The sequence below is a fragment of the Cervus elaphus genome, chromosome 24 (assembly GCF_910594005.1).
Source record: "Cervus elaphus chromosome 24, mCerEla1.1, whole genome shotgun sequence".
NCBI lineage: Eukaryota > Metazoa > Chordata > Mammalia > Artiodactyla > Cervidae > Cervus > Cervus elaphus.
Window position 1 is genome coordinate 25447992 of NC_057838.1, and position 25013 is coordinate 25473004.

Sequence of the window (25013 nt, forward strand, 5' to 3'; positions counted from 1 at the left end):
AAGCATGGCGGCCTGGCCTCCCTAGTGCACTTTTCTCCATTCCAACACTGTTTAGAAATTCTTTACATTCGTTGCTTGCTCTTACATGCCCTTTCTCCTCACATCTTTGGCATGCCCTGATGTGAATGAAGATGCCTCCCCCACCAAGACAGGACCACACTCATTTAGTGCTGGGAATCTTGTATTTTTGCTTCTTCTGTCTCTGAAAAGCTCACACCTCACACCTCTGGCCACAAGGTATAATTCATACTGCTTTTCTGATGCCCACCACAGCTAAGGCTTGGAGGGGTTTGCACTTGAATAATTCGCCCAGGGCCAGGTAAGCACGGCATAGCTGATGCAGCTGAAATCTGACTGTGATGTTTATGAACTCCCTCCTCTTCCCATCTGCCGTCTTTCCCTTTGGACATGTTTTATTATTATGCAAAAATTCCCAGACAATGTCAGAGAGCTTACAGCTCTCCTAGAGCTCTGCCTCTTGAAACCCCTTAGGTGTCCATGAGCATGATTCAGCCCAGTGGATTTCAGAGCAGGCATGTCTGGCTCTGAGTTCCTAAACTTTCTGCTGCACCGCCCTGATGCCGTCTCTTCCGAACTCTTAAAGTACTATCCTCTTTAACCTTTACCTGAGGGTCTTACACTAGTCAAAGGAACCAGCGAAATGTTAGAAAGTGTCTATTTGATAGAACTTTGAGCCACAAAGCAGAAGCCTTGCCAGAAAGAAATCTGCAATGCCCAGGAGGGTTTCCACCCTCTGTCCATGATGCTGGGACAAGATGAAAGGGGTCTGTGCTATAGGGCAATGGTCCCCAGCCTTATTTGGCACCAGGACCAATTCCATGACTGGAGGTGGGGGAGATGATTTCAGGCACAATAAATGTAATGTGCTTGAATCACCCTGAAACCATCTCCCCCAATTTACTTCTCATCTAATGCCACCGCTGATCTGACAGCAGATACTGGGTTGCAGCCTGGAGGTAGGGGACCCCTGCTGGAGGGTCAGAGCTCCACTGTGGGCTATCCGCCCCATGTTGGGCTCAGGCCAGGTCATCCACATCCTGCTTCTTCCTACTCCCTCCCTTGTTTTGGGTCTTCCCTGTTCATCTGTTCCTGTACATCACCGGCGCCTGTCTTACTAGGCTACCTCTGTGACCCACAGTACCTGACATGGTGCTATGAGAAAGTCAGTGTCAAGTCAATACTTATTCAATGCATGAAATAACACTTGTTTATATCTCAGACCTCATTTTACCATCAGGAGTTATTTCTATAATTAAGTATGTTCATTCTCTGGCCTCACTGGCCAGTACACCCTCTCTTTCTTCATGGCTCCAAAGTCAAAGCAGATGTATGAAATTAATAAGCCAGAACAATCACGGTTTTCAAAATGATACAGATGAGAGTATTAAAATGCAGAAAGCAGGCTTCATAGCCAAGTGATTTGAAGCAATATGATTTGACTTCATGGGCATCAAAATGAAATATTTCGTGATGGGAGCATAGCAGTGTAGCTCCTCATGCCTAATGGCCCAGGTTTAAGCATGCTGCTTGTGTTGGACACACGTCGTGCTCATCTGCTGAGTATCTTCACTATATTTTGCAACACAGTATGTGTAATATCATGTAATACTTTCCAAATCTCCTTTGCAATTGAGTCTATAGTGGTGAAACAAACAAAATATACTAAAATATAATGCACATACATACACTTATACTTAGAAATTGTGAAATGTCTTCTGTCAAGGAGAAAAGTGCTATGAGAGAGAGTTACAATAAGACTTAGTTTACTCTGAAGGATAAGGGAAGGCCTTCAATGGGGAAATGGCAGAGAATGAATGGACTTGGGCTGAGTGAACACTGAGGAGAAGGAGCTTTCAAAATGAGAGATCATATGGAAACGCCTCAGAAAAGGCAAGACCAAGGCATTTTCAAAGAACAGCCAGAAATTGAACAGGTGGTGTGTTTAGAGCATCAGGGGAGGGGGTGTGTTTGGAGGCACACGGGCCATGTGGGCTCCTATTATATCTTGAGAAAAAACTGAAATCTGTGAACATATGCTAAGCAGGTGGGTGACCCAATCAGATTTTCATTTTTAAAAGGTCCTCCTTTGCTGTAGTTCAGAGATGGAGATCAGGGGAAGATTAGGAAGTGTCTTCAGTTCAGAAACAGGCTGTTGCCCTGGTCCCAGGGGAGATGAGACTGGGTTGGACTGGGCGTGGGTGGTGACGGCAAAGATGGAGACAAGAAGAGAGATGTCAGATTATTTTCAGCTTATGATCTTGAATGTGTAGAACCTTGGCCGGCTATTTTATGTAAGGAGAAGCCAGATCAAGATCTCTCTGGCTTTAGCAGTTGGGGAAGACGGAGGAGACCTTCAGTGAGCTCAGCAAGCCTGGGGTGAGAGCAGCTTTGCAGGGACAGAGCAACAACCTGAAACTGGTTAAATCTGAGGTCCCCATGAGGTGACATCCATGAACTCACCTGAAGGAGATGTGACTGAGCACCCACCCTTCCTAGAAGGTTTCCTGTTAAACATTCATCACGCTACACCATCAGTTTGAAGAGTCATACATGTGCAGTGGGCACTGTCTAACATCTGCACTCACTGTGGGTTCTGAGTCATGAGGACAGCTGTGTGGTTGAGTGGAAAATCACCATGGTGGTTTCCCTTACGTACAAAATACAAATGGAGTGGGGAACGAGAGCCAGTTTCTCCTCTGCATGTGTGTATGGTCTCAGCACATGTTTCAGGAAAATCTGTTTGCTTTGGAGAAATAACTCATACTGGTGTAGGCTTCTGGGTCACTTGGAGACAGCGGCAGCCTCTATTTTTGGCAGAATTCTGTCTCAAGCTAATGCATCCAGCCATGGAGAAAGCAGTTTCAAAATAGACCTGATCAGCTGTCAGGGGACAGTTCATCTTGAGATAATAGTCCTGAGGCCTTGGCCGGCCAGCATTCCTCTATGAGCTACTGAGCAGGCTGTCCTCTGATTCTGCATTTGTTTAAATGTTTCAGAAACATGCACAGAGAGCCATTTTTAAAACAGGGGATCCTCAAGGGAGGGAAAGGATGGAGAGGCAAAGGTACAGGAATTCTCCCCGCCTAGCCCAGGTGTCCTGTTCACTTTAGTGCTCCTGACCGGGGTTCAAACCCTCTCTCAACCCCTCATTGACTCCGAGTCGAGAGAAGGTCAAGTCAACCTGCATGGACCTTGGTTTCTCCTTCTGCTCATGCTGGTAAGCTGCATAGGAAGCCTCACACGACTCCTTTCTGTAGCAGGATGGGTTCTCCAGAGGAACAGGACCAGAATGATGTGTAGTGGGTGCTGTGTGTGTGTGTAAAGAAAGAGAGATTTTAAGGAAGAGACTCACATAACTATAGCAGCTTGGTAAATAGAAAATCTGCAGGGTGGGCTGGCAGGCTGGCGATCCAGGGAAGAGTTACAGCTCAAGTCCAAAGGCAGTCTACTAGCAGAACTCCCTCTCCTTCACAAAAGGTCAGTCTTTTTGTTAAAAATCCAACTGATTACCTGTTTTATATATAATAGTGGGTATACATTAATCAACAAGGACCTACTGATTGGCACAGGGAACTCTACTCAATACTCTGTGATAACCTACAAGGGAAAAGAATCTGAAGAATAGATATATGTATATGAATAACTGAATCACTTTGCTGGACATCTGAAACTAACACAACATAGTAAATCAACTATACACCAGTGTAAAATAAAAATTAAAAATAAATCCAACCAACTAGATGAGGCCTACCCCCCCCCCTTACATTATGGAATCTACATTACCCAAAGGCTACTGATTCAGATGTTCTAAAAAGTACTTTGATAGTGACATCAAGACGTGTTTTACCAAGTATCCAGGTACCCTGTGACCCAGCAAGTTGCCATCTAAGATTAACCATCACGCAGGTCCTCAGAAATGCCATTTTAGACTTTTCCAGCTCTCCTTGCTCAGTTTCACCCTCAGAAGGACCTTCAAGTAGAGTTCTCTTGCTCCCTATTATCTACCTCATGATTCTCTCCTTTTATGTCTGAATCACCTTGCATTTAGGATAGTATATGGTACCTGGTAGCATCTCCAGGTATGCTTAATAAAGAGCCACATAAATTATGTAAGATTCATTTATAAAAGCAAAGGATAGAAATGTCAACAAGGGAAGAGCTTATTCAGTAAAAAATTAAAGTAATGGATGCATTTAGATGTAGGCTTCAGGACACACATTTTATCATATTATTGAAACAGAAATGTGTACCTGAAGGCTCTGCAGGCCATGAAACTAATACTGTCCTTCTTTCCCAAATGATCTTTTGTGTATTCAATCTCAGACCCTGTTCTCTGGCTTAGCCAGGCTTTGAGTCCCCACTTTGTCCCCAGTTTTCTCTGTAGATAAACAGGGGAGTGCGGTAGGAAGGGGTTGTGGGTTAGGTAGGGAATGGACTGTCACTGTGACTCCAGAATGAAGAGGCGGCTCAGACACAAAGGTGCGTGGGTTGGAAGCTGAGCTGGGGAGAGCGCTCTTCAGCGGTGTTGGTAATTACAGCCGGGCCCTGCAGGACACCCGACATCACAGCTCTCCATGCGAACACTCAACCTCAGGAGGTCTGACAGTTCCACAGCCAGAAAACACACTTATTCCAATCAACACCCGCCCCCCGCAGTATTATTAAGGGAATGAGCAGTGGACAGAATTTCGGATTCTCTGTGCTCGGTTTTGCATCACATCTTATCATTTCCCTGTGCTCAGATAGACCTGGCAGCCTTCGGGGGTGCAGACGTGGGCAGATGTCTCTGGCGGAGACTCCGCCCAGTGAGTCTGCTTCCTGAGCCTTTTCTGTCTCCTTGCTGGAAGCTCCTGCTGCCCGCCCTGGCACCAGGATGGGGAGTGGGGTGGCAGGACTCACTAGGGAGAGCCAAGGCTATGGAAGGGTGGGATGGAAGGGGAAGTAGCAGCACAGGGGCTCCTTGCTGGGGTGAAGCCTCCAGCAGAGTCACGAGCTGTGGTGTCACGCAGATGGGGAGCTCAGCCCCCATGTGGAGCCAGCTGGACCCTTGTCTTGGGCAAGGTCACCACGGTGGAGGATGGCCCAGGGCTTCCTGAGCAGCCCTGCTGAGATGCAATCTGAGATGGGCTTCAAGGGGACAGAGGTCTTCTGGATGGACAGGACTGTCTCCTGAGGTCAGAAATCCCTCACATCACTGGAGATGCCCTGTCCTAGAAAAATTGCCTTTCTCAGGGGTTCTATTAAGAGGTCATACTGATGCTACAAATATCATTACAGTGATTTTAAAAAATAGCAAGTGATTTTATCACATGCCCATGATGTACAGGTGCTATGAATGTGTATTTCTAATCTTTGCAACAGTTCTGTGAGGTGAACATTATTGGCCCCATGGTACAGATGAGTAACACCGAGGTCAGAGAGCTGAAATACTGGCTCAGGATTCTCTCCTGGGCTTCCCGATGCCAGGCCTGTGCTCTTCACATGGCACCTTCTCATTAAAGATGATTTTCCTTTCTTCATCCAAGGGAGGATGAGCATAGGAAAGGGAACATTATCCTGGCAACTAGGAAGGAAAGACAGCAAAGGAGAAGAGTCCTGGGAAGACTGCCAGCCAGTCAAGGGAGCTGTATATCCAGGCAGGGAGACGCAAGTGAGAATGGGACAGAGTCGGTTGTTTTGAAGAACAGAGACAGGGACTTTCTGGGAATGCTGCTGGACAGCAAGGCCAAGGAGAAAAAGGAGTGCCAAGATGTGAGGAGTTTGGCCACCAGGGACTCATGGGAAGCTGGCCTCAGGAAGTGGCTGCAAGATGATGGTGGAGATCCCTCTGGCACCCAGTGCCTGGAGGGGAGGAGAATCAGGGCAGAGGAACCTGGCCACCCTGCCCATCCTAGGAGTGAGTCAGAGAGGTGACAAGGAGCAGTGACCAGCGACAGACCCCACAGGCCCAGGAAGTGATGGTCCTGATGGACAGGCCGCCATGCTTCCCTCTAGTTCCAGGAGGAGGACACAGCAGCCCCTTGTGAACGGTGAGCTAGGAGATATCAGAGGCTCTTGCCAACAAAGCTGCCTGTCTGTCTGGGTCACTTTTAGACCATCCTCACACCCAGCCCCACGCGGCGGTGGGTTTGGCCTGTTTCTACATACAACACTGTACTTTGTCTTGGGTCCCCAGCCCAGTGGGGTAACTTCAAGCTGACATCCTTCCCCTGGCCCTGCCACCACTGTGGGGATGCGTGGTCTTCGCTATGGACTTGCGTCATCCTGCTTTCCTTTTCATTCCGACCCGCCCAGAGTCCTGCCAGTCTCAGCCTCATCACCCAGCCTCCCCTCCCCGTTCCTACCTGGCCCTGCCCTCCTTTCTCAGAGTCAGGCCAATCTGTCTATGAGAGAAAAACCCAAAAGATCAATAGATACAGTAATGAAACGGTATTTCTTTCTCCCATAGAAGAAATGCAGGGCTGGGGTTCAGAACTAGTGTGGTGGCTCCCCCCACATCATGAGGACCCAAGAGCCTTTGGTTTTGATCCACACAGGTTCCCAAGGTCAAATCACAGATGGAGTTGGCGGCGAGAGCTCGTGCCATCATGAACACAGAGTGAGATGGGGAGGAATAGCGGAAAACCGGAAAGAGACCCCTCCTGGCTGAGTGAGCGCCAAGTGCCCTGTGTACCACACGTCCTTCCACTTTATCTCATGGGCCAGAACTTGGCCACACAGTCCCGTGTAGCTGCCAGGGGTGCTGGGAAGCCTGGTCTCGATTCTAGGAGGCGGTGGCTCAGCTCAAAGTCAGTGTTCTATCAGTGAGGAAGGAGAGAAGGGTGGTTATCTTCCCTTACCTCCTTCTGTCCCTCCTCTGCAGTGTCCACGCTCGCCATCAATCATGGTTTGGGTTTGTTTGTTTTTTTTCTGAGCTCAGTGTCTTAGACTGCTGAGAATGGGAGAAAATTAACACATGTCTGACCTTAATGTAGCCCCAAGATCATAGCCAGGCCGTGATCTTACCCCCCGCCTCCTTGCAGGGGCAGTGTCGCCCCCACCGTGCGTGCCCAGGCCTCCTGTGTGGACCCAGACACCTGCCTGTGATTACGCCCAGGGGAGGCAAAGCGCTGCAGCAGCTGAAGGCAGTTGCAGTTTCTGTCTCAAGTGTTCTCCCTTTTTTGTTTAATGAACCAACCTTTACTGACAGAACTAAAAGCAAGAAAGTAGAAATTCTGGGGCATAGAGAAGATAAACAATCCCCGCTCCAATGTTAGAAGTGCTTTTAGGCAAAAAAACAATTAAGTACATAAAATGAGAAATCTCAAAAGCTACAGCCTTAAGCATCCTCATGCAGTGACTTAAAATCTAAGTAAAAGGAACCATCTGAAAAATAAAACCTCAGGCTAGTTCCTAATATGTAAAGATATAAAAGTGGCTTTTTATTTCCATAAACTTCACATTCAGATGTATAAATATTTACTTATGAAGCCCATGAGTTAATGAAATGAAGCCATATTAATGAGTGAAACGATCTGAAATCAGGACTTCTAGATGTGGTCTAGTAATGATGTTAATAGCCTATTTACTTTGTACATATTTCTCATACATACTTCATAATATGATGAGATCTGGAGATACCTGGATTGGCACTTAGACGCGGTCACCCTATTTCCAGTCTGTCTCACTTCAGTTATGCTCCTCTGTCCAGTGTAAACAGCAGGTGCAGCTAGCTTGTGAATCTGCCCAGCACACGGCGGTCAGTGAGCCTGGATAGGTCAGGTTAACCTACCAATGGCTTCAAAAATACTAAAATATGGTACATACTGTTACCAAAAGTGGAATTCAACAGCTTACCACTCAAAAGCCAATAAAGAGGCAGAGTTGTTGGAAAGGGAAGTTTGCTTTCTTTTGGAGGCCAGCAAACGGGCTGGCGGGGTGCTGGGCCAGGGTGCGGACTCGCGTGGCAGCTTATGTCACGGCTACAGCCTGGTGATCACGTACTGCACTTCTTCCACTGGTGGGGGCTTCGGTATCCACAGCACAGCTCGGAGGACATGACTTAGACTGTTATCTACAGCCTGGTGATCCGTACTGCACTTCTTCCACTGGTGGGGGTTTCGGTATCCACAGCACAGCTCAGAGGACATGACTTAGACTGTTATCTACAGCTTGGTGATCACGTACTGCACTTCTTCCACTGGTGGGGGCTTCAGTGTCCACAGCACAGCTCGGAGGACATGACTTAGACTGTTATCTACAGCCTGGTGATCACGTACTGCACTTCTTCCACTGGTGGGGGTTTCGGTATCCACAGCACAGCTCGGAGGACATGACTTAGACTGTTATCTACAGCCTTTGAGAAGGAACTAAAGGCTCCTAACTTTGCTTAATGACTAAGCTATTATTACTGAATCTTGACCGCTTTGCTTTGGTTTTGCGTTTTCTCACTTCTCTGATTAAACTTATTCTTTGGCTTAAGTGTTTCCATAGACAAAAGGCAAGCGGAGAACATGGAGGGGAAGGACCATAGGGTCCCGCTCCATTTCAAACCCACCTTTTCTTTGATACTCCTCAGTCTTGAGGAGGGACAGGTGCAGAACCAGAAAGGGAATAAAGCATTGGATAGAGAGGTTAATCATAAACTTTGCAGAGGAACTTGGTGTTAGTCCAGGACTGTTCCAGTTTTCCCCAAATCTTTGAGGGAACAGGACAACAACTGCTGTGGCTCCTTCCTGCCAAAGTGGGGCACAGTCCTGCTTAAATTGGGGAATGGACACAGAGTTGGAAATAATCTTGAGTTTCAAGCTTATCATCAGTATTTTGTATTATGAAAACATCTCTCTGACTACTTTGTCATCGTACCTGGACAAACATGTGAAAATTAGTAGACATATTACAATGAGGGTAATAATCAAAACGCAGCTGTGGATTATTCTCTGAATGTGTTATTTCCCCCATAGTGGTTAAAGCAGATAAACAATTTATGGTTAATAGGCCACAAACAGCCTGTTTTGGTTAGCCTAAATGTCACATTAAATCATATATAAGCCAGGATGATTTCCCCATGCCTCAACATGTGAAAATTTCTTTCATCATTTTCCCCTTTTAATAGCACATCTTTCCATAACAAGCATTGGTAATCAATATATTTTTTCAACGTTGCCAGAGTGGTTCAGTTGCCTGCTCTGAGTCTGTTCATGTCCCTCGGTGCTAGGCCTACTGTTTATTTTATCTATTGACTTAGTTATTCACATTGGGAGAAAACTGATCAGATGTAACAAACCAGTACAGAGGTATGCTGATGGGGAAACATTTGATAGCCTATACGTTTTATCAGTTATACCCAATTGTCATACACACGTTGTACATGTGCTTCAAGCAGTAGACTTAACGCCAACAGTGCTACACATAAGTGGTTAAGTTATATTCTATGACAACTTCACTAGACAATTTGTAACTAGAAATATGATTGACAACATAATACCAGAACATATTCAAATTTTAGAAACATCATATAACTTCTAGAACACTTATATTAATGATATTTACCCATACAGTATAATCTAAGAATGTTTATCATTATTTGACCATGTTTTCCATATAATTTAATATGCCAAATAATCCTCATTTAGAAAACCTTTATTCTCTTAACAGAGAGAAACCCAAACTCAGTCTTGTATCAATTTAGTAATAGCAAAATTGATTTATCTAATTAAATTCAATCTACCTTTATCTTAAAGTGCAGTTCTTTTTCTCAGTTTTTTTTTATATATAAATCTTTTATCACTTTCTCCATATTAATTTGTCCCTTTTCTTCTCATCCAGAACAACCAGCTGAAGCTAAAATTATTGTTTTATCCCTCAGCAAAAACACTTCAGTTTTTTTATACCTTCTCTCACCAACACATAGCCTATACCTTCTCTCACCAACACATGGCCTACTTGCTTTACACTAAAATGCTTCCCTTATTATTTTTACATATTACAATTTTTAACCTTTAAAATATCTTAACAAAACCAAGAAACAAGTCATTGAACTATGTGTTATATCGGCATTCTCTGATGGGCAAACTTAAGAACATATTCCATAACCTATAACATACATTTTTCTCATAGCACAATTTCTCTTCAATATGGTATAAAATGTGGGTATATGAACCCAAACATCTTTTAAAGTTCTACTAATTAACCCAAGACCAAAGTCTTGGGCAGAGTGGGCTGTGTCTGTATCTCAAGGACATGATAAGAGTTAACATCAAGCTTTCTCGTAGGCATATTTTTGTTTTCTCGGGTCAGAATTATGAAAACAGTGTTTTATCAAACTAGCTGTCTCTAACTACATATGCAAAAAGAACCAGTATTAGAATTTCAAAAAGGGTTTTATCTTAACCAATTTTCTCTGGAGTGTGAACAATACTGCTGGCCACACAATGTTTTTCGTTCGTTTGTTTTAAACCTTTCTTTTTCTTAGTCATAGTTGCATAGGTAAACTTTTCTTAATGAATTGAACCTGAATTTCCCAGTTTACAAAAGGCAACGAGAATGCCAATCACATAAATGGAATACACACACACCAGAAGACAGGACTGTCACAAATCCCCTAAAATAATGACCAACATGGAGTCCCAAATAAACACTTCCCCACAACACAAAGGGTCCTCAAGGTAGACATGTCAGAACCAACTGACAAAAACACCCAGATAGTATCTCATAGTCACAAACCAAGGGCAGACACAAGTCAGAACCAATGGGCAAAAAGCCCAAATAGCACCCCGTCCTCACAAACGGCCCTCACCATCCAACGCACGGCAGAACCAACCGGCAGAAATGCCCAAAGGACACTCAGTGCTCACAAACAGGCTTCAACATCAGATACACGTCGGAACCAGCTGGCAGAAAGCCCAGATAGCACTTGATGCTCAAAAGAGAAGTTGGCCAGGAGCACACCGGTGGACTTACTTGGTCCTGGAGCTCGTCAGCTTGTCCAGAGGCGTCTTTCCATTCCACCCAGGATAAGCTCACGTCCCGTTGGCAGTCAGTGCCCCGCATGGGAGAAACAGGGAGAATCCCTGAATCGGTTTCGGCCGCTGTGAGGAATGTCCCCCCAAATCCTTCTCCTGGGGTCAGCGAACCGTGAGCAGGGGGCTTCTCACGGCCGCCCCAAGGGCATCATGATGGCAGCGGCTCTACTAAGGAAAACTCCCGGGAGCCAGATATCACGAGAGCGTAACCTCACGTTGGGGCCAAGCTGTTAGTGAAAGTGGGCCCAGGCGGCTCTAAAGCCAATAAAGAGGCAAGTTTGGTGGAAAGGAAAGCTTGCTCTATTTTCTTTTATTTACTTTGTACTAATATCTAGAACATTCTCTGTCAGCCTCCCTGATTCTCAGCCCCTTCCTGGGCCAAGGCTTGAGAGAAGTCATTCATAGCTATTAATCGGAGGGTCTCTTCTGTTTCATGCACAATGGCTGATTTGAGGAGGTGGAAAGTCTGATTGCCCTCCCTGCTTTCCTGAGTTGTGAAGATAATGAGTGAAAAACCCAGGAGGGTCCTGCCCCAAGCCATCATGAGGTTTAGGAAGGCAGACACAGCTGGGGCTGTTTGGAGGTGAGGGGACAATCCTGGAATGTAAGTGAGCTGGGACAATAAGCAGCTTCAGGTGGGGATGTTTCTCCCAGACATTTCCCATCTGATCTGACAAGCCTACCACACATCTCCATAAAGAGGTGTGACCCCTCTTGCAAGCTAGATGCCCTTTGGGTTTCCTTTTTCACATGTTCCCAGCCAGCCTCGGTTTGTAATGAAACTCTAATATACTGTGATATTGATGTGAGTCCAGAGTGTGAAGGTCTCAGCTTCTCTGGTGACCTGGCCATTCTTCTTTTCGAGAAAAGAATTATAATGCCCCCAGGGTGCCTTCATTTGTTTTTCTGCTCAAGGTCAGGATGGATGTGTGTCTGATTTCACCATCTTCCCTCCAAATTGCAAATGAAAGTCAGCAAGTGTCTTCCATAGTCTATTTTGAAACTGGGGGGATGTGGGAATTCCCTCATTTTATGAAACATAGAGCTTACTGTCTGTTTCCATTCTTTTTACTTACATTAGTGAATTCAACAGAGATGGTTTATATAAATGTGCATTCATTTGACAATGTTTTTTCTGAATTGTGATGGTAAATTCCTTCATAGATTATAGGCTAAATATGATAAACTATGACTCTTTTCAGTAACCCCACATTTTTCAATATCTTTATTTTTTTTATATGGTGATGGTAACCAGCAAAAATGTGTCAAGATACAGGAAGGTTTTAACCATCCCAACCCTCACCATCTTGGGAGACTAAAAAAAAATTAAAAATCACTAGTTCTTTTTAAAAGTGACTGGAGACATTAATTTTTGTCTAAACCATACTTTAAAACAAATTATCTAGTTTCCTAACCTGGTATGGGCTAACTGATTTCTAAAAAATGGCCTTTAGTCAAATATTCTGGAAGATAGGACTTCCCTGTGGTCCAATGGCTAAGAGTCTGCCCTTCCAAATGTAGGAGGTCGGGTTTGATCCCTGGTCAGGGAACTAGATCCTACATGCCACAACTAAAGATATTGAATGCTGCAATTAAAAAAAGAAAGAAAGAAAGAACCTGAGTGCTACAACTAAAATCAGGTGCAACCAAATAAATATTTTTTTAAAAAAAACAACAAATACTCCAGAAGATCCAGTGGGGAAGTAGGAGCCTTTTCTAAGCACCTGCTGTGGGGCAGAAGCTTAGCTGGTTTGAACTGAAATAATACCAGGCTTCTGTGGAGTCACATTTATTTTTTAGGCACCTGCTGGTCAACTCAGTTACATTTTTCTCATTAACTTCTGCAACAGACATTTCAGGATACTGCTGCTATCCTTCTTTGACAAAAAAGAAAGAAAGGAACAGGTTTAGAAGAGCTGAGTAACTTGTAGCCATTAGGGGAAGAGTCGCCACCATTTACTAAGCTGCCTGCAGAAATTCAGGTTGCTGGGACTCCCACAACTCCTTACAGACAATGCTTATATGAAACGTGATGCTCTGGTTTATGGGGCTAAAGGGACCACCGAAAGTTCCGGTTTAAAACGGTCTGCTTCCTTGCAGAGCTGGTAATCACCATGTACCTGGTGTGTGTCTATTAACTACCATCCAGAGGGAATCTTTAAGTGTTTATTTTCTGTACTGCTATACACTGAACTCTATTAACCTTGAATGAATTTTGATAACACCATCAGGGGGCAGCAGAATGATTCTGCCTGAAATTACACAGTGAGATCACCCATGACAGATTAAAAGCAAAACATACTTTTAAATGACCATGACTGTTATTATCCTATCAATTGGGTTCACCCGCTGGAGCCTGGCTCTTAAAAGCTTTTATGATATTCCTGGCAGAGGTATTCAGTGACTGATCCACTGCTTCACCTCCTGTTCACTCTGCAGTCCATGACAATGACTCCTGCCCTATCCCCACACCACTCCATGCCCCGCAGTGAAATTGCTTTTGTCGGGGCCACCCTTGACCTCCATGTCGCCAGATCCAGTGGACCCTCCTCTACCCTCATGGCAGACACAGTCGGCCATTCCGTCTCTGAAACGTCTTCCTTTGGTGTCTTTCTCAGTCTCTTTGTCAGGCTTCACCTCGTCAAGGTTTCAGCCTGAATTTAAACATTTGGGGTGTCCCTGCTTGTTTCTAGGCCCTCTTGTTTTCCGCTTGATGTCCTGTCTCCCCTAGGGTGGCTCATCCATTCCCGTCTTTATGGAGATGTGTGTGAAGATGATTCCCAAACTTACACAGCTGGCCCAGATCCATCCTCTGAGATGCACAAATACCTATCAGTTGTCCACGTGGCAAACCCCTTTAAATGCCTCACAGTTTTCACTTAAACATGCTTCCATCATCGTCATCTCCCCTTGATCCATAAATGGCTTCACTTGCTGCAAAAGCTGGAACCCTGAGACTGGTTCTTGGTTCATTCTCTCCCTCCACCTCTGCATCAGATCCTTGGGCAGGTGTGCCATGCGTCTGTCCAACCCTCTCTGTCTCCTATCCCGGTCCAGACCTCACCCGTCTACCTAGATCACTGCACTGCCCTCCAGGCTTCCTCGCATGGCTGTCGAGAAGTCCACCTTAAGGTAACAGCAGGTGCTATTACAATGAAGAGTGGATCCTGCTCTTGTTCCTGCTCACCAGCCTCATTGACCTCCCACTGTACGTAGGATAAAATCCAGACACTTTTCCAGGGCCTGTGTCTTATCTTCCCTCCCCTTTCTCCAACATTAAGTTCTTTTCCTTTGCTGTTTTTTTTTTTTCTCTTGGCTCAGCCCCTTCTCAACCTGTAGCCTCCACTAAACTGTCACCTCCCCAGAGAGGACTTCTGTCAGCACCCAGTCTAAAGTAGGTTGCCATGTCGTCCTCAGTCTGTGTCCTGCCTATTCTGTTATTGAATGTCTTACAACTTATAATTGTTTTATATTTTCTTTAGTTTTTAATCATTTGAATCCCTACTTTAATACATGTTTCATGAAAGGGAGGGACCTATGTCTTTTTATCCCTAGTGCCTAGAATAGTATTATGGGTGTCCCCAGTGACTGTGCCATAAAGAATCTGCCTGCAATGTAGGAGTCACAAGAGATGCAGGTCCAATCCCTGGGTCGGGAAGATCCCCTGGATAAGGGCATGGCAACCCACTCCAGTATTCTCACCTGGAGAATCCCATGCACAGAGGAGCCTGGCGGGCTACAGACCACAGGGTCACAAAGAGTCGGAAGCAACTGAAGCGACTTGGCATGCACACACGCTAGAATAGTATTATAGCTACTCAGTGAGTGTGAACTGAGTGAATAGTTGGCAATCTAGATAACAGTGCCTGTAACATGGAGACTTGTAGCTATGGGCTAGAATTACTGTCTTTTTGATAGCAAGCAAGTGACATATAGGCCATCACTTCTCCCTGCTGTGCCCACGGCGGATGCTGCTAAGTTATGGCACTCTAGCCCTACTGAGCCTGCATGCAGTCTCAGCACGTGGTGAGAATCAGAATTGGCATGTGGACCCAGAAACCGTGAAATGTTGATAGCTTTTCATAGAGAACAGGCTAGGGTCTTCCCTGGCAGTCCTGTGGTTACGACTCCACGTTTTCACTGCAGGGGGTGCGGGTTTGATTCCTAGTTGGGGATCTAAGATCTCACATGCTAAAAAGTAAAACAAACAAAAAAACCCGAAACCACAGTTAAGATACTACTTCACAACCACACTCAGTGCTCAAGCAACAAATACATATTGAGCCTTCCTGCCCAGATACTATCACAAAGCCTTCTTCACTAAAACATCCGGCAACTCCGTGAAGTAGGAATTACTATTGCTGCTCAAAAGGTAGAGAGGCTCAGAAAGGTTGGAAGGGTCTTTGGTAGTAACAGCTCAGCTGTGCACCCTCACCTGTGATGAAACCCATCACTCTTTCCCGCATGGCTGACCATTTGGGGGCCTGGCCCCTCCCAGGACATTTCGGTGCAGGTACCGGTCTTGTGTGACTCTTGGTTGATCCTGCAGTCAGTCACTATAGTTTATCCTATACAATTCTCTTTAAGGACTTCTGCCAGGAGGTCCTATAGAGTAGTAAAATCTGAGAAGGGAGAGATGATCCAGAAGAAGGGCATTCTTATTTCCTCCTCCAAGTCTGTGATTAAAAATCCTCGATTTGCTTGGGACAAACTTTGGAGGAGTTGGTAAATTTTATTATTAGACTCTCAGTGATTTTTTTAAAATGCCAATTGGCATTTTGTATATCAGGAAACAAAACTCATAAAGCTCAAGTGATCTTGTGCTTGAGTTCACGGAGTTTTTTCCTTTTGATCCCCAAAGACTTTCTTTCCTGGATGTTTTATCCCATTTAATTTAGTGTCTTTGGAATGTCAGTAGAAGAAAGTCAGTTGCTGAGGCTGTTCTTATATTGTTTACAGAGGTCAGAGTGTTGATAACTTAGCTCATCTTCTGTTTTAAATCTGAGGGACTGGGTAACCTACATCATCATGCCTTAAGGAAAAACCTTCTGTCCTATTTCCCTGTAAATATTTTATTCAGCCAACACTGTGCACTAAGTCGCTTCAGTTGTGTCCGACTCTTTTATGACCCCATGGACTGTAGCCCACCAGGCTCCACTGTCCTTGGGATTTTCCAGGGAAGACTATGGGACTGGGTTGCCATGCCCTCCTCCAGGAGATCTTTCCAACTCGGCTTGAACCGAGGTCTCCCGCATCTCCTGCATTGGCAGCAGAATTCTTTACCACTGAGCCACCTGGGAAGCCCACATTCAGCCAAGTATACATATATAATATTTTACCCTGTAGAATTATCAGCAGGCCTGATATAGTCTCTCTCCCCTTCCAATGCTCAAGCTACAAATGAGTATTGGACACTGCAATGCATAGCAGTAAGCCTGGGCATGTATTGGCAGCTGTGTAAGCCGGCCCAGGGCACCTGAAAGCTAAAGCTGTAAATACTCTTTGAATTTTCATGGAAAGATGTTTACGGTGTTTTGTTGTTAAGTGAAAAATTAGAATATAAAACCATACATAGATTTCCAATTCTAGTAGCAGGTTGCGATGAGCTAGCACAGCCCTTCTTTGTACTAAAAACACCTGAAAATCCTAATGAAATATACAGTTTAATATAATAAAGGGAAAATACTTGCAAGTCATATATCTGATATTGGACTTGTATCCAGGATATATAAAGAACTCTTATAACACAACAATGAAAAAGACAAATATTCTAATTTTAAAATGGGTGAAAGATTCGAGTAGACTTTTCTCCAAAGAATATGTGCAAGTGGCCAGTAAGTACATGAAGAGATGCTTAATATTATTCCTCATTGGGGAAATACAAATCAGAAGCACAATCAGATACCACTTCAAACCTCCTAGGATGGCTGTCATAAAAAAGGCGGACAGTAACAAGTGTTGATGAGGATACAGAAAAATCAGAACCCTCATGGGTTGCCAGTAGGATGTAAGAAGGAGTAGCCAAACTACCAAACTGTCTGGTAGTTTCTTTAAAGTTTAATCATTTAATATTACCATTTGACCCAGTAATTCTACTCCTGGGATTGAAATTATATGTCCACACAAAAACTTGCCCATGAATGTTGATAGCAGTATTCAAAATAGCCAAAAAGTAGAAACAACCCCAATGTCTATTAGTCGATGAATAGATAAGTAAAATATGGTATATCTGTAAATAGAATATTACCTGACAGTAAAAAAAGGAATGAAATTCTGATACACACTATAGCATGGATGAACTTTGAACACATATGGTATAGTTCCATTTATATTAAATAGCCGGAATAGGCAAATTTGTAGAAATAGAAAGTAGATAAGTGGTTGGTAGAGGGTGGGAGATGTAATAAGCAAGATGTAAAATTTAGAAGCCGTAGAAGAAAAGACTGACAGATTTAACTATAGAAAAATTAAACACTTCTAAATGATGAGATGCATTATATGAAAAGTTGGAAAAACAATTGCAAAATGAAGGAAAATATTTGCTACATACATCACATCATATTTCAGCAGGAGCTAGTAATAGAGAACCTGCCTGCCAATGCAGGAGATGTAAGAGATATGGGTTTGATCCCTTGGTCAGGAATATCCCCTGGAGGAGGAGATGGCAATCCACTCCTGAAGGAGCCTGAAGGGCTATAGTCTGTGGGGTTGCAAAAGAGTCAGACATGACTGAAGCGACTTAGCATGACGCACGTACATCATAGATTCATCTGGGATGAACTGTGTGATCATAAAATGCATATGGAAAAATATAATTATTTTCTGTTCCTGCTTGGGGGTGTCCATATTTGAAAAGAAAAAAACAAATTCAAAACCTTTCAAGTCAGAATAACTTAGTTACTTCCGGTCAGTTTTATCCTGGGTATCTCAGTGTGTTTGGGGGATTCCTTATCTCTCAAGGTTTCTCCCTTGCTTCTAAGAGTATAGAGAAAACAGTGCATGCAGTTTTGCATAAATATGACCAGTTGTGTGCCCAGAATACCCATGAGCTCTTTGGAAAAAGGGGAGTTAACTTTTATCCAGCTCTCGAGTCACCAGTGTTTAGGATTAGCCCATCACCCAGAGAATCTTTATTGACTTACATTGATTTGAAAGCTTTTAAAATCCTCGGTGCTTGTTTCCAGGGATATTGAGGGCCAGGACTGCATTTATCATATTCCCAGCAGGGCTGTTGTGAGGATTAATGTTTTAACATAAATGATCTTCTGCTCCTTTAAAAAGGCATTAATTAAGCTAAAGGGTTCTTTTTTAATGTGCTTAGTTTTACAATAATTTATATTTCAATCTGGTGTCTGAAATATAAGTAGTAAGGTTTTGTGCTTTCTTATAGAAAACATGACATATGGAAGAACATACAATTAATCCACCATTAGGGTTCCTCTCTGGATAGTATGTCAAGCCACTGGACTTCCTGAGTTGTATTGTTTTACAGGAAGATCCTACCTGGTAGCTTGGCAGACGGGGGGCCAGGGTGGGCCTCTTTAGGGAGGGAGCCCCCTGAGCTGATGTGCTGTTTTCTCTTCTCCTCACCCTCTCCCCCCACCACCCTCCGGCTCCCAGTGAGATGAAGCAGAAGCTGGATGAGGAAGGCAGCAAGTGCAGCATCCTCTCCAAGCACCAGAAATTTGTGGAGCACTGCTGTATGCGTTGCTGCTCGCCCTTCACCTTCCTTGTCAACACCAAGCGCCGGTGTGGGGACTGTAAGTTCAACGTCTGCAAGAGTTGCTGCTCCTACCAGAAGCACGAGAAGGTGTGGATCTGCTGTGTCTGCCAGCAGGCAAGGTAAGTGGCCGAGTGCACCCTTAGGGTCTCAGCTCACCAGTGACACCATCTTCCTTCAACCAAGTGGGGCCACCAGTGGTTGATTGGTCAGCATTATTTCTTAAGAAAAGGGAGGGTTACTGAGGAGTTTTCTACATTTGGTGTGCCTAATGCAGATAGAACACACCCAAACTTGTTTAATCAGAGCATGAAGGAAGATGATGTTAGGGAGAAGTTGGGAATTTTGCTGGGTTAATCTTATAATGATGTCTTTCTTGTGGGGATATCTCCAAGAGTCTTGGGATTAATATTGTCCAAAATCACAAAAGATGGAAAAGCTGAGCTCATTTCCTGTTTTTCCATATTATTCAAGTCCATCATTGGAACCAGTCCAGGAAAGAAGTCCAAGATTCATGGGGAAGGTTTCGCTTCTTGAAATTTTTCTAAGGCGCAATTTGGTAGAGAAGTCAGAGTGCCTCAGGTGCATATGGCCTGTGGGCTGACAGTCTTTTACATTTTGAAGGTTGCCCTAGAAGAGTTTATTTATGTGTCAGTAGTAACAAGCTGTATAACCCCTCAGCCTGATACAAGATGCACTGCCAAACTCATCATGGGCAACATTTAGGAATATTCTGACTTGAATCAAATGTGAAAAATTTCAGGTGAATAACAATTTTTAAAACCTGCCCAGTTTCTTGAAACAAAAACAGTTAATTTACAATGGACTGTTTAGGCTTTAAATACCTGGCAAAAACTGGTGTTTTACTGAGAGATTGTATTTGTGCTGCATCCACTTTGATCATCAGCTTCTCTGCCTCTCATGCAATCTGAAATTCACCTCTTGGTTTAGAAATGATTTACTTAGGGTATTACTGGGATATTCTTTCAGCATGTTCATAATCAAGCAATTAGATTTTAAAACACTGTATATGTCAAATTACGTGAAGAACACCTGTATGTATATTATGTGAAATCCCAATAAAACAGTGGATAACAGCTCTGTGAAGCTGTGGCGATGACCACTTTTTAGACCCATAGTTTACTCCCACTGCCCATGACATACTTTTTCTTTCCTGCGTAAATTAATCCCATTTTGGGTGCATTGGTTTAATTTCTAGCTGTTTATCCAGTAGCTACCATAGGCATATGGTTCTTGAGATACTATGGAGCCATGAATAATTATAACAGTAAAAAGTCCTGCTCTCAGAAAATTTAGGCGCTAGGAATTGAGAGTGTACCTTTGTGTGGTAATATTAACCGACTACATCAGAAGTGAATGACTGTCTCAAGCACCGAGGCCTGTCTATGGTGTGGTTCTACAGGTGTGACTCAAAATGTAGGTTAGTTTAAAATGTTTAGCTTTGGGAGATTAATAACAATGAATGATGGCTTACTTATTTTAGAAGTTATATAGCTAATAGGATACTATGGAATCATTTTCTTTGTCATTTTCTAATTATATATAAATTTCTCTTCTTGACTATTTATTGCAGAGATGCAGTCAAACATTATAAATAAGGACACATAATGGTTGCATTTAAGATCCTCTGCAGGGAAACCAAACTTTCTGAGTGAGCCTAGAAGCACAGGACAGCCATTATCATTTGGTGTCGAATTGATTCAAGAATCTAATGAGATTAGATCCTACTTTCCTTGGAAACAAGTCAACCTCTTAGTTCTTTGCTTCATTATAAAAAATATTCTCTCTGATTTTTGTTGTTTTGTGCTATTACCTTTAATGCAGACCAACTGGGGAGATTGTTTTCAGGGAATGAGAGAGAAAAATTACTGTTGGAACTGAAATCAAAACATATGTCCTTATTACCCGTGTGGCATTGGCTTTGGTTTTTCTGAGACAACTTAAGCCTTCATTTCTTTTCACCTTCTGTCGAATACCCTTTACTTCTATCTGATCACTTAATGTTTGATGTTCACACAATCCACATGATTCATAAATCAGCATGCTGCCCTTTTAGTATAAACTCCACAGTATGTTTTAGAGATATCCCAATGGGTTTGCAATATCCCTACAGGAGATAAGATATTAAAAAATTATCACTATGAGATGAGGACATTCGCAGGTTAACAATTATATGCGGAAATGTTCAACCTCAGTAGAAAGCAAGGGAATAGATATTTATACTTCAAGTAGCTTTTTTTCTTATTAATGTTTGTTTTCCTGCATTCTCCTCAGTGTTGACAAGGGTGGATTGCAAAAGGCACTCTCATCCATCGCTGGTGAAGTCAAAATGGGCATAACCTTTTACCAACATATATCAATAGCCATTAGCATGTTCAAGTCCTTTATCCTGTAATTTCTAAAACCTTTACCTAAAAAGGCAATGGAATGTTTTTAATACAAAAATTTTTCAGTGAAAAATGAGACATCCTGAATTACTAATAATCTACATGTCCAACAATAGAACAGAAGAAGTAAATTAGGTCACATTCTACTTGAGAGAATATGATGAGACATTTAAAATCATGTGTATTATCATGGGTACATTCTTATATTAAAAATTATATATGCAGTGGTTTCTTAGTGAAAGAAGTATTTCACTTTTTTGAACTGAGAGCATTTATCCTATATGTACACGTTGTGGAATATTTGTGACAAAGGAACCTGAATGCAATGGAATTATTTGTGTTGGCAGCACCGTGTGCCAATGTCATGTAGTTCATTTTGAATAAGGAGCTCTTGCAATGTCATCACACGCTATGATGCAGCAAGTCAAAGAAAGCTACTGTGTACTTAGAAAATCCCATCTTACCCAGGGCTGTTCAGTGAAAAAGTTGTACAGTTGACATAGCTCTTGACTAGACTGAAAAAATTAAAGGAAAAAAAAAAATTGAGGAGTGTTGGTGATTAAGTTCCAATCATGTACTGTGAGAGAGAGTCTACCCTTCCAGATTTCAGAATAAATCTCATCTTGAGGAAACATAAAAGTCACACTGAGCGGTATTATGCAAAATAACTGGCCTGAAGTCTTCAAAATGTTGATGTCATGAAAGAAAAAAGAAACTGAGGAAATGTTTAAAGACTAACAAGAAATGATAACCAAGTGGCATGCCTAACCCTTTGCAACCCTTGAGATGAGGAAAGTAGCCGTAGAGGATACTGGGACAGTTGACACCGTTTGGATAATGGTAGAACAGTATTGAGTTCATGTTAAATTTCCTGAAATTGATTACTTTACATGGTTATGTAAGAGAGTGTCTCCTTGTTCCTGGAAATGACACAGACACATCTCGCGGTAAATGAAGTATTTTTCATTTATTTCCTCCATAAATGCTTACTGGGTTCAGCCCACACAGGAGGCCTGTGCTAAAGCAATCAACTCTTTACCATCCGTCACTGATTTTCTGAAGAACTGTTTGTTCACATGTCCACTTTCGGTGTTTGTCGTATAATTTTTTGGTACAAGTTCTTGGTATTCCTTTTGTTTGTAAAGTTCCTTTTTTCTTTTCTTCCTGAAGCCTCCTTGCATAAGTTGCAGGACAGTTATTATGGGGAAGAGGCCAGCCTGAAATTTTGATCTTTTGGCATTATTTCTTTCTTTCTTTTTGTTTGTTTTTGACTGCAGCTTGCAGGATCTCAAGTTCCTTGACCAGGGGTTGAACCCACGCCATGGTAGGGCAGTGAAAGTGCTGAATCTTAGGCAGAAATTTTTACCTTTCTGAAATTTCTCTGATAAGCAGAGGCACTGGTTCTTTACATCAGCAAGCGCCCAGGCCTGTGTTAATGGCCAAGGTTAAAGAGTCACACAGATCTCAGCACCACATGAGCAGCCCTGAGTGGACAGTGCTCTACTGGAGGCCGTGAGGTCCTCGGGGGGACTGTGGTTAGAGCAGCAGCGGGACAGTATCCCAAGGGGAGGGTTGCCTGAGCTGGGCTTTCACGGGGTAGGAGTTCGGCAGGGGAGGACGAGGAAGCAAAGGCAGGCTGGGCAAAGGCAAGGGGGAGCGGTGGGCAGGCTGGAAAGCTTGGGCAAGGTAAGGCTGAATCTAGGCTGCAGGCAGTAGAGAGTGGATTTCCAGAAAAGAACATTAATTAGATGCCAGCACTCTCCCCTTTATGGTCCAACAAGGTGAATAGTACCTCCTGTTAAAGTTGTAGATGCTGAGCTTACCAAGGCATCTTACTGTTCCAATAAGGGTGGGAGCAGGATCCAAAACCAAATCTTTGACTCCAAGGTGTGCATTCTTGACAGGACTATGCCCCCCAACCACGAGGGAAGAGGGAATCTTGCTCTTTTTATTTATAAATCACAGATATGCATAGAGTACATGCACAAGCCTCGGATAAACCTGCATACTCAGTCACTCAGTTGTGTCTGACCCTTTGCAACCCCATGGACTGTGGCCCATCCTCTGTCCATAGGATTTTTCAGACAAGAATACTGGAGCGGGTTGCCATTTCCTCTTTCAGGGGATCTTCCCAACCCAGGGATCTATCTTCCCCACCTACTGCTGTGTCTCCTGCATTGGCAGATAGATTCTTTAACACCGAGCTACCTGGAAAGCCCAGGATAAGCCTAGTGATTAAAAATGTGAAGTTCCCTCAAAACAGTCCACAGAAAATCAATTTAAGAAGTGAAAAGAAGGATTTGATACCATAGCATAAGAGGGGGATAGACAGTGAAGAACATCTGTTTCACTTTACAAAAATCTTACAAAATGTAAATCCTTCTAAAGATCCTAGAAAACCAAGCCCTAAAATTTGGACAAAGCAGTATTCAGTATGAAGACAGTTAAGTTTAGCAGGAACCAATTTAGAAGATGATGCTGTATTCATTTCTGAAGACTGCAAACAGTTCTTAAAATCAAGACCAAAAGCAACTGCTGCTAAATTTCTGGAGTTCTCATTTGAGAGCAGGAACAAGTGGCCTAAGGAAGGCAAACTAATTCAGCATCCCCTGATGGGAGGGCCAATACATTTACCATATAAATGGGCTGCTTCACCCTGGAATGTGTAAGCTGTATTGTCATAAATGTTCTTAGGAATCCTGCCTGAGGTGTGAATTGCTCTCGGAATCACTGTAAAAGCATCAGAGAATATTATGGTCTCTGTAATTCAAAGGCAGCCCTGTCAGGGGAGTATTTAGAAATTCATTGGTAAGGAAAGAACTGAAGAGGCTTATAGTTTACACCCGTAGAAGTGAGAGTATGAGATAATTAAGAAAAGAGGATTTCATTTTTTTTTCTAAAGAATTGTTCTGGGGGCAGCATCCCCCAACTCCCCAATCAAGTAGCTTCCAGCGCCTCATCAGAATTAAACCCCATAAAGACATCTGCATTTTCTGGGACTCTGTGTCCTTCAGGTGATTTGCTTAACCTCTAAATTGAGATTCAAGAGACATCTTGGAATGGCCTTGTAAACTGAGGAAGTGTAACGAATTCTAAATAAACTGAGTACCTTTAAGAAATCTTTGTCAGCTGTGCCTTTTAGTTACAATCATAAAGCACTAACATTTTTGCATTGCTTCTAATCAATTTAGCTTTTATTTCTTAACTTTTGGGAAAAGACGACACCATTCAGTAGGTCTCATATGTCGTGATCATTAGGTCATTATCAAATAGAAGTAATTTGCTTCTTACCTTTAAAAAATGTCCTGTGTATTAAATTGTGTCCTGTATGTTTAAAAATGGCCTTCAGGAAAAAATAAAATCTGTTGTATATTCTCATATAAATAAAGTGTGTGTACAGTAGGTTTACTTATTTAGAATTTATGTCCCCATCAATTTACAATTCTGTTAGCTTGCCAGAAAGAAAAGGGAAGGCTTCATTTAAGCAGGGATTTGAAAGAAGGATGGAATTTGGCAGAGAGGAAGGGTAAAGCACTGAAGGGTCATGAAACAGTGTATCTTTGGGGACAGCAGAACTGGTATGGCTGAGGCAGGAAGTGCATTATTTAGGTCAAGTAGGGTAGTTGGTGGTTGATGTTGGGAATTTGAATGTGTAGAGCAACACAGAAATTGTGCGGAGGTATGAGGGTGTATTTCCCTGTATGTGTTTCCTGAAGAGGGAAAACTGATCCCCTCTCACCTCACTTCCAAGGTTTCAATGGGAAGGAATTAAAAACTGCTTGGAGAAAACTTTACAAATTTACTCAGACCTCTTCCTATTTAAGTCAGTAAGATTCTCCTTCCTAAATCACCTATGGCTAA

At 43.1% G+C, this 25013-nt stretch overlaps 1 protein-coding gene across 4 annotated transcripts in view; it reads left to right on the plus strand.

Moving 5' to 3' along the window:
* LOC122683080 (myosin VIIA and Rab interacting protein) overlaps positions 1–25013 on the plus strand; it is a 217512-nt gene that overhangs the window by 83661 nt on the left and 108838 nt on the right. For all 4 annotated transcript variants that reach the window (XM_043886620.1, XM_043886623.1, XM_043886621.1 and 1 more), the window contains exon 3: positions 18645–18866. In XM_043886620.1, coding sequence (XP_043742555.1) covers positions 18645–18866 — 222 coding nt within the window. The remainder of the gene's footprint in view (positions 1–18644; positions 18867–25013) is intronic.